Source organism: Podarcis filfolensis (assembly GCF_964270895.1).
Source record: "Podarcis filfolensis genome assembly, chromosome: 13".
NCBI classification, from domain to species: domain Eukaryota; kingdom Metazoa; phylum Chordata; class Lepidosauria; order Squamata; family Lacertidae; genus Podarcis; species Podarcis filfolensis.
The window spans coordinates 52,322,639-52,332,863 of NC_139615.1; the positions used below are offsets into that span (position 1 = coordinate 52,322,639).

The 10,225-nt window shown below is 45.6% G+C and overlaps 1 protein-coding gene across 2 annotated transcripts; it reads left to right on the forward strand.

Moving 5' to 3' along the window:
- Positions 1-104: 104 nt before the first annotated feature.
- On the forward strand, positions 105-9,325 carry HUS1 (HUS1 checkpoint clamp component). Of its 2 annotated transcripts, XM_083584005.1 has the most exons (8): positions 105-198; positions 296-423; positions 502-678; positions 1,569-1,676; positions 2,904-2,978; positions 4,476-4,575; positions 7,725-7,844; positions 9,031-9,325. In XM_083584005.1, exons 1-8 carry the CDS (start codon positions 147-149, stop codon positions 9,111-9,113), a joined length of 843 nt encoding a protein of 280 aa, XP_083440131.1. In that variant the 5' UTR covers positions 105-146; the 3' UTR covers positions 9,114-9,325. The 2 variants fall into 2 exon arrangements, with proteins under 2 accessions (XP_083440131.1, XP_083440132.1); XM_083584006.1 differs by lacking the exon at positions 2,904-2,978 and having other exon boundaries at positions 137-198.
- Positions 9,326-10,225: the final 900 nt, after the last annotated feature.

The following is a 10,225-nucleotide window of genomic DNA, read 5'->3' on the forward strand; positions in this document are numbered from 1 at the left end:
TGAGCACTCGGGGTCGGAAGGAAGTGGTTGCCAGCGACCTGCGGAGCCCTCTCCCGCGGAACCTGCGCGGGGGGCGGGGCTGCCGAGGCCTTGGCGACACTTCCGGCCCCGAGGGAAGCGGGGAGAAAGGGCCTCCGCCATCCGCGATGCGCTTCCGCGCCAAGATCTCGGACGCCGGCTGCCTGGCGCACTTCAGCCGTGAGTGGCGGGCGGGCGGGCGGGGGGGGGGAGGCGCGGCTTTCCGGCGGGGCGGCGTCCGGGCTAACGTGGCTCTCCGTCTCTCCTCCCTCCCCAGGCGCCGTGGCGACGGTGGCCAAGCTGGCCAAGGCGTGCGCGCTGCGCCTGACGGCCGAGCAGCTGGTCTTCGTGGCGGGCGCCCGAGGGGCCGTGGGGGGCGCCCGCCTGTGGTGCCAGGTCCGCCAGGTAGGCCGGGGCCGGGGGCGGCGGGGCGCGGAAGCCGGGCGGGGGGCGCCCCGGTCTCACCCGCTCCCGCTCTTCCAGGGGAACGTCTTCGACGAGTTCCAGATGGAGGGAGTGGCCGCAGAAAAAAACGAAATCTATCTCGAGGTGACGCCGGAAAACTTGTCCAGAGCCTTGAAAACGGCGCAGAATGCGAAGGCGGTGAAAATCAAGTTGACGAACAAGCACTGTCCTTGCCTCACTGTAGCCGTAGAATTGGTGAGTAGAAATGGATGCGGGGGGGGGGCGTCTCTCTCTCTCTCTCTGCCTCAGGAAAAAAGGTAGATTCTTGCCCGTGAAAAGTGAGGTCGCTCAGGAGGAAAGCCTGCGTCCTCCCCCTGGGCGGCAGGTGGAGCTCCATTTGTGCCCCGGTTCCAGATCGTGGAAGCCGGGGTGGGAAGAGGTCCCAGTGCCCACCCCCCAGGCTGCATGCAGGTGTCAAATAGTGTTGGGGACCAAATAGTGCCCTGCAGAGCCCCATAGCATTTGTACTAGGGGACCGAAGCACACTCCGGCAATGCTGTTCTCTAGACTCACCTGTGCAGGTAGACATGAAACCACCGTAACTGCCTTGGAGCCCCATCTGAGCAGTTGGGCTGAGGGCACCATGATCAATGGGATCAAAAGCTGCTGAGAGTATGAGTATCCAGGTTGATCAGTACCTATTGTCCCCACACTCATCCCCAGGGATGAGTCAGTCCCAAAACTAGGCCTGAACTGAAGTTGATCCAGATAAAACAAAAAAAAAAATTTTCTTCCAGTAGCACCTTAAAGACCAACTAAGTTAGTTCTTGGTATGAGCTTTCGTGTGCATGCACACTTCTTCTTCTTCAGCACACGAAAGCTCATACCAAGAACTAACTTAGTTGGTCTTTAAGGTGCTACTGGAAGAAAAAAAAATTTTTTGTTTTGACTATGGCAGACCAACACGGCTACCTATCTGTAACTTGATCCAGATAATCATGCTCATCCTGGAACACCTGAAGTTTCTCTGCCATAACCCCCCCTTTTTTTAAAGAAAGGTGGCATTCTTACATAAGTGTTTATAGGATTACAGCCTTTACTGTCGTGAATTTTGGTTATGTAACCTTTTGTTTTCTTCTCTCTAGCCTTCTTTATCCAGCACTAGCCGTGTCGTGACTCACGACATTCCTGTGGGTATTATCCCAAGAAAGCTGTGGAATGACTTCAGGGAACCAAGTGTGCCGGACTTTGATGTGAGCCCCTTTCAGTTTCCACAATATCAAAATTAAATTCTTTAAACAGTATTCCAAATACTTCCCATCTCAAAGGAATTTCCTTTTAGTTAAGATGATTGGATTTCATTCAATCTAAAAGTGTCATAGGCTAATAAGCACATTGTGATAATGTAAACTGAGGATGAGTTGACTTTACATAAAGTTGTTTTTCATTATTCATGTTTGAATTACAGCCATTATTCAATTACAGTCGTTATTCTACCAAGGATTGCAATTAGTGCAAAAACTTATTTTTAGAGAGAATGTGTATTTTACCATTGGAGACCAGTGAAAATTTACAGTGTGCTTTACAGTATCTCCTGAGTCCATTTCACATTCACTCTTTCATGCACTGCTGCCCATTCATATGACTTGCAAACCTAACTAATGTACCATTCACACAGCCATGCATACCCTCTTCACAATACTCAGCTTAACACTTGAACAACACAAATTTGGAACAGTTGAAATATTTTCAGAGCCAAAATTCTCACAGCCAAAAGCAAATGTGTTTTCAAATAATGCAATCTGAGTTTACCTCATTTTTTTCCCTTTCATTGGCTTGGTTTTGCACTTAATGTGAAGCAATTGTTTATTCCCCACAAGCAGTTAACAAATATACATACCACCAATACAATTCATTGCTAAGGGAGGCATCCATATTTCAGCCAAAAACTCATCTCCTCAAAAGTGTTTTAAGGCCCTGATTACATTTTGACAACTGCAAGGACTTCAGAAATGTATCTCTCTCCAAATAAGTTACTAAACATAAAACAAAACTTTAATTATCTTACTCTAATTAGAAGAAAGGGAGAGTAAACATTCCCTTGTGAAGAATGTTTTTTACAGTTTTCTGAGGAAGTTCTTTGAAACAGGACCTTATTCAGAAGCCTGTGGCCAGCTGCTTAGCATTCTTCAATACAACAACAATAATTTTTGTGCTATATAGTTCATTGTAAGCCTTGCTGGAATGTTCACTTTCTGCTTATAATGATATATTGTTCATTTTATTGCAAACCTTTCTCATTATCAATCTAGTTTCTCACAGTCTTACGCCCTTCAACATTCTCGTAGTTGCTATATAGAACTGTGCCCTTGCATGTGACTTTATCCCTTTTAAATTGACACTGGGGGTCATTGCCCAGTAACAGTGTGGGGCAGGCGTGGCTTATCTGCACTTTCAAGGCAGTTGATTTGATTTTGTAGGTCAGCATTTATTTACCAGCGCTGAAGACCATGAAGAGTGTTGTGGAGAGAATGAAAAACCTCTCCAATTCTATAGTAAGTTCTTATATTCTTAATGTGGGAGTAGAAGTGGGGAGAGAGAGATGCATCACTTGGGATGAGTTTTTATGCAATCATTGTAACCGCTGGGTAAAGACACTCATACAACTGGAAATTGTGCATTTTTTCTTACTTTTTTTTTAATAGTAAATAGCAGGTTTGTGTGGCTAATCTAGTTTGGGACCTTGGGGGAAGCTGGAGGGCTTTAATTCTTTACCCCACTATGGTACTGATCCAGATTGGATACCCTGTGCTTGGTATTTACTTTAGAAAAGACCATCTTGCAGTTGCTAATTGTGTGAATGGTGCCTAGTCTTGGCTCTCACTTGATACTTTGCGCATAAGACTCCCATCAAGGTTTAGTTATCCAGGATTGCTCTCTGAGTACACAGCTGGTAAGCAATTGGAGCCACTGGAGATGACTAGCATATCATACCTATATGATCCCTCAACCCAGAGGTTTTCAACCTTTTTGAATCCACTGCTTCCTTGACCAACTTCTTGAGTTCCTTGTGGGATACCTGATAAAAACTAAAACTTGACCATCATTCAAAGCACCCTAGGGCACCGTGGCACCACTTGAAAACCATTGGCCTATGCCAGTAAGTAATGTAAGGAAAAAGGATCCATCTCCTTTAGACTTTGTAAGTGATAAGTAAGCATGCACAGGGCTTTTTTTTCTAGAAAAAGTGGTGCCAGAACTTGACCTTTTTTAGGGGAGCACCCACTCAAAGTTATTGTGCTTTTTAAAACTTTCACCCAGCCAAAGTTGTTAAGTTGGAATGTACCTAAGACGTGCCAACTGGAAAAAAGCCCTGAGCATACACACTTTATATAGAATGCTTTACCTGGTTGCATGTCCTGTATACCTGCACAGCCTTCATTGCAAGATGGTGCCAATAATTCCCAGGCCACTGTCTGGTCCCTAAGACTATACAAATTAGTTATCCCTGCCAAACTGACCTTGTGAATGTACAATATTTTCCTCTTTTTTATTGCATGTTTATGAAATGCATGTTTAACTTGTAGCTATGGAATTTTGGCTGTCAAGAATTTTACGTGCTCTTGTGTCTTAACAGCAGCTTGATCTGAAATCATTAGTAGATTGTGGTGTTATCTCGGCGCTGGAAAGCTTCACTTGCCAAATCTGCAGATCAGTCTTCTGGTTTACCAGCACCAGAGAAGGCTAGGCTTACTTATTTGTCCGAGTCAGTTGACACTTTTGTTCCATTGTTCACAGTACTAGAGACCATCACATGGATGATATTTTTACACACCTCCCTAATTTATATAACTGACTTTTTGATGCTTAGTGATTTGTTGCTGCAGAGCTCTTAAGCAGAGTTGTCTCCATTTATTTATAGGTGTGTCTGGAGGCATATATTTAGGAATAGAACCTTAATTGTTATAAGTGCATTCCCTTGACAAACAGGTGTTGGTAGAATACATTTAGTAGTCGTGAAAAGCATATGAACTGTTTTGTTTACATTGTAGGTAATAGAAGCAAATCTAAATGGAGAAATGAACTTGAAAATAGAAACTGATCTAGTGTGTGTTACAACCCACTTTAAAGACCTTGGGAATCCTCCCTGGGGTAAGCAATTTTCTTTTCTTGTCAGATAACAGATCCTAACAAAAGTACATAACGAAAGCTACAGTCCTGTGTACACTTATCAGGCAGTAAGGACTTGCTTCCGAGTAACCATGCATAGGTTTGCAGTGCTCTGAAAGTAATCACCAACAATTTTTAACCAATTTTATAGTTGTTGTAAAATAGAGCTAGCTTGAGTCTGTCTTTAATAGTTTTCTTTCCCCACGCTCAGATGTCAGTAACAAAGTGAAAGGAAGGAAATACTGATTTGCGGGTCAAATAATTGAAATAACATTGTAGCTTCAAACAATGGACTAATATACATAGTTAATTATCATGAATGGGGAAAATACAGGTGTATTACGACTCGCGGGGGACCACATATACGTGCAGTGCCATGAAATAAATAAATAAATCAATTCAAAGCTGGAAATGGCAGGAGAGAGCTGGAGAGCCCTTGTGGCTGGTGAGAAGACCCTCCACAGAGCCTGAAGAGGACGTCGGAGGAAGCCCAGAAGAGAGCAGAGGCGTAGCAGGGCTTTGTTTACACTGCTCAGCCTCCCTGACTAACAGCTGATGCGCAGCAACAGCAGCCACTTTCCCACATGTCCTCCAGCCTCCTGCTGGAGCTTCAATTCTAGTATTTTTTGTATGGATTGAAGAGAGAGCGGCAGAGAGGGTGCTTAGAGAGCATTCCCCACTTTATGAGAATTCACTTATGTACACGGGGGCCCAGAACATAATCCCCACCTCCTCTGCAAATATAGAATTAGAGGATAAGATGAAATAGCTATTTGTCAGTATTCTTGGGAGTTCACAAATTTTAACTGATCTTCATGATTAACCAAAAAGGTGTGGTTGCCAGGCTCTTGCTGCTCCTGCAAGGTGTTGTTATGATCTCATGCTATCACAGCCAGAGCTGGGCCACCCATAAAGGGGACTAAGCCAGCTGCCTTGGGGGGTGGAATCCCAAGGGGCAGCACTCTCGCAGGTGCCCCACCAGAGAAGCGAGAAGAAGTGGCAGCTTTCTGCAAGATTTCACAGAACTCTCGTTGAGTTATACTGCAAGATCTCACGGCTGCCTGCTCCTCGTGTCTCCAGCCAGGGACGGGGTGCACTACCAGAGAAGCAAGAAGTGCCGTGTTCATAGCACAATATCCTGTTCCTTTTCCCAGCTCCAGACTTGAGAATTCCTTCTAGTCCTCTTCTGCAGCTTGAACTGTATAGAGAGAGGTGGAGACTGTCACTGCAGTTGCACGGTCCTTTGAAGGGCCTCAGAAGTCGGGTGCAGTTGCCGAAACAGTTTGCTCCTCTTCCACAGATCCAATATGGACACAAAGATGGTTGTAGCACAGAAGCAAAATATCCTGCTCATCTCCATTGCGGCAAGGGAGGGTTGGGCTTAGTTTGATTTGCTGGTGCGCTTTTAAGGCACAGTACTAGAGTTCCTTTTCTTGCATCTGTGAAGAAGATTGGGGCTTCTCAGTTTGCTCCTGTGCTTCGGAGATACTTGGAGCACCTTGAAGGTACATAATTGAAGCCAGTTTCCTTCCCATCCTTGCAGCTGGGGCAGGGATTGCTCTCCATAGTTGTGATGAGTTTCTGAAGTTCTGTGCAACTTGCAGAGATAATCTCCACAGGCAGATACTACAGCTCCAAGGTTGGGATGGTGGCTAGGATTTGTTAGGTGTGACAGAAGATGGTTGTGCACACTTCATGGTAAACATGATTAAAACGGGGGCTCCTGGTGGTCCTGCTTATTACCTGATGCACTATGAAAAATCATTTTGGTAACACACACACGTCTTCTCCTTTTCCTGAATGTATTGCAGTGATGACCAGTACACACAGGAGCCTATGAACAGAGACATACCATGGGGTTGGCAAACTGGTCCCCACTGCCCAGGCCCAGGGGGGTGCAAAAATCACCCCAGATTACTCCAACCGAGGAAAGAGAGTTGTGTGGGGTGAGAAACACAAGAGGCAGATTGTGTGGATGACAATTGCCTCAGAAAAAGTTGAGATGGGTGATGACTGGGCAGCTGGTGTCTCTGCTGCCATCTTTGCTTCCACTACCGATGGAGGCTTTTAACTTCTCCCAACCTTCATGTGCACGCACAGCCCTCAAAGTCCCCACTTTTCAGGGGCCTGCCTGCCTCCCTGCTTGCTGCTCTTGTGTGGTACTTGCTCAGCTGGTGGCTGTTGTGATGAAGTGATTTTTTTTCTGCCGTGGGGTGTGCCAATACAGCACCTCTGCCTATGGACAAATCTCTCTGTGTACAGAAGCCTCTGGCTGGATGCAGTACAGGGTCTGAATATTACTGTAGTCGATGTCAGTGAGCCCCATTTCAACACGTTCATCATCAGTGCCTGCCACTGCTAGTTCCTTCCTCTCTTCCTTCAGCCACTTTTGGTAGCTCCTACAGCTAACCAGAGACTTACTTTCATGCAAGCATCTGTGTGAACTGGCTCTGGGTCCACTCCTCCCCAGTGGCTGAGGTTGGAGCTGTGATCTGGTCCCACGTGGTATTATTTTATTTTTTATTTATTGAATTTATATGCTTCCCTATACCTGGAGGTCTCAAGGCAGTTCACAGAAAAGATCACAGTATATAAAAACAAAATAAGAACAATAACCCAATAACACCCGCCAGAAAAGAGCCACTGCCCTGCTGAGAGCCTTATCTTGCCTTTTGACAAGTTAGCTGCTAGCCTTGGTTTGTTCTCTCTGAAATGGAAGTATGAGGTGGTTGTCACAATGAGGAATAGAACATACTACATACTGGCTGCTTGATCATATTCATATGTACAGTGGTACCTCTAGTTACGAACTTAATTCGTTCCTGAGGTCCGTTCTCTTAACCAGAGGCGTGCTTTCACTAATGGGGCCTCTTGTTGCCGCTACGCCGCCAGCACACAATTTCCATTTTTATCCTGGGGCAAAGTTCTCAACTCGAGGTAACCTCCAGGTTAGCGGAGTTTGTAACCTGAAGTGTTTGTAACCTGAGACGCTTGTAACTCAAGGTACCACTGTACTTGGAAGTAAAATGCACAGATTACAGCCTTAAACTGTTAATGGAAATTATGTACAACCCTTTTAAAAACTATTGTTCTAGTTAATAAAAGGTTCTATTTTTTGTGAATTGTCATAGGCTCCCAAAAGTCGAGTCAAGAGAGAGATCCCGAGACCATGGCCGAGGCCCGCATTGACATTAAGAGACTTCTCCAGTTACTTGCAGGGCAGCAAGTGAACCCCACAAAAGCACTATGTAGTAAGTGACCCTTTTGGCCTGTTGTGTGAACAAGTCATTTGCCACTCTAGAGAGCAGTGTATGAAGAAGATACCACGTGTTTGGAAGGGATTGCCATATCCTTCCTGTAAAAGCAAATTTCAACATTTCCACACACCAGTGTATTTGGACCAGCATTCTTAGGGGGGGGATTGTTGCTGTTATTGATAGTAATTTTTTCTTATCTTTCTTTTAGATGTTATGATTTATGTGGAAATTTGGCTGTGTATATTTTGATATTTCTTTATTGTTTATGACTACTTTCGTTATATTTGTAATTAGGTTCTGTTTCCCCCCCCCCCACACACACCATGTTATAAGCCACCTTGAGCATGGTTTTAACTGTGGAAAGGAGGCATACGAATAAAATTATATATGTATGAATCATGTTTATGTACCGTATTTTTTGCCCTATAGGACGCACTTTTTCCCCTCCAAAAATGAAGGGGAAATGTGTGTGCGTCCTGTGGGGCGAATGCAGGCTTTCGCTGAAGCCTGGAGAGCGAGGGGGGTTGGTGCGCACCGACCCCTCTCGCTCTCCAGGCTTCAGGAAGCTATCCGCAAGCACAGCTCTCCCATGGCTAGCGGACAGCTTGCCTGCACCCAGAAGCTTGGGGCGCACTGAGCTCAGCACGCCCCAGGCTTCGGGCTTCGCGCAGCTCTCCCACGGCTTGCGGATAGCAGCCTGTTCTGGGGGCTGGGGTCAGGGGAAGCTCGGGCTTCCCCCACCCCAGCCCCGCACCTGGGGGGGGATTTCTTTATCTCCCCCCCAAAAAACTAGGTGCGCCCTATAGGCCGGTGCGCCCTATGGGGTGAAAAATAAGTAACTCACCTCAGCCCCCCCTTGCCCAGCTCCACCAGGGCATATGCATCTGTAGGCAGAGTCAGGTCTGCTGTCAAGTGGAGGTTGTTGAAAGTGCCTTTTGTCTGGGAGGGAGGACCTGGCGCAGCTTTTCTTTTTGTTGTCTTTCTCCTGGTTGGGAAAAACAGTTTTAAAAAAGTTTGGGAGGTTGATTGTAGCCATGTTCAAAATATTCCAGACCTCCTGCAGCTTGGCCTCTGCATCTGTGTGGCCTTCAAAACTGGAGAATGTTGGCTATTGTTGAACGTGATATTTTGGGCCCTCTGTCATCCTTTGAAGTTTAAAATATGGACTTGTGTTTTGCAGATATTGCAAGTAAAAGGATTGTTCACTTCATCTTGCTCCACGAAGATGTTTCTCTTCAATATTTCATTCCAGCCCTTGTATGAATTGAACAGTTGTTCCAGCTCACCTGTTTTCAATGCTGCAGTGTCTTCTCAAAGGCGCTGAACCAGGCACAGGAAGACGGAAGACGGGGTGGGGGACACGAGTGCTTGCTATGCTTGTTTAAACCCCTTTTGTAATCAGATTCTGTGCAGAGAACTGTATATTTAATACCTTATATTTGGTAAATAGAAGAAGTAAAAAAAAATCTGTTTGACTGGGCTATATATTTTATTAAAGAAACAGTCCATTAGATTTTTAGTTATTCTGGTTCTCCTTGCAGCAAAAGAACTGTTGGTTTTTTTCTTTAAAAAAATCTTGTTTCTCAGTCACCTGTCAGTTCCATATATTCTACGCCTCCTGTCCATTCCATCATTCATTACTGCATATAGGTCACTTCAGTCATATTAAAATTCTCCAGTACCCTCAGAGCTTCCATTCAGGCAACAGATTGATCCCAGTTAGGATTCTGACTTCCAAGTAGCTATGGACCTCTAGGGTCAGGGCACACACATCAGAAACTTTAACTGGGCAATATATATATATTTTTGGCAATGTTTATCATTAAGAGGATCATCTTTTCTAAGCAGTAAATGAAATTTACTAATTTATAGGTATGTAAAGTAATTCTGGGACGCGGGTGGCGCTGTGGGTAAAAGCCTCAGCGCCTAGGGCTTGCCGATCGAAAGGTTGGCGTTTCAAATCCCCGCGGCGGGGTGCGCTCCCGTTGCTCGGTCCCAGCGCCTGCCAACCTAGCAGTTCGAAAGCACCCCCGGGTGCAAGTAGATAAATAGGGACCGCTTACTGGCGGGAAGGTAAACGGCGTTCCGTGTGCTGTGCTGGCTCGCCAGATGCAGCTTTGTCACGCTGGCCACGTGACCCGGAAGTGTCCACGGACAGCGCTGGCTCCCGGCCTCTAGAGTGAGATGAGCGCACAACCCTAGAGTCTGTCAAGACTGGCCCGTACGGGTAGGGGTACCTTTACCTTTACCTAAAGTAATTCTAAAAATGTATCATACTGTTAGAGGTTTGTAGGTGCTAGAATTTAATTCAGTCCAGGAATCAGTGTGTTTTTACATGAGTAAAATGTGTCCTTTTATTTAAAATGCATCTCTGG

Excerpts from the sequence above, each read along its gene's own strand:
- HUS1 (XM_083584005.1), top strand. The coding sequence starts at position 147 with ATGCGCTTCCGCGCCAAGATCTCGGACGCCGGCTGCCTGGCGCACTTC. Across the intron at positions 2,979-4,475 it reads AAAACCTCTCCAATTCTATA|GTAATAGAAGCAAATCTAAA; the intron begins GTAAGTTCTTAT and ends TTTACATTGTAG. Across the intron at positions 4,576-7,724 it reads CCTTGGGAATCCTCCCTGGG|GCTCCCAAAAGTCGAGTCAA; the intron begins GTAAGCAATTTT and ends GAATTGTCATAG.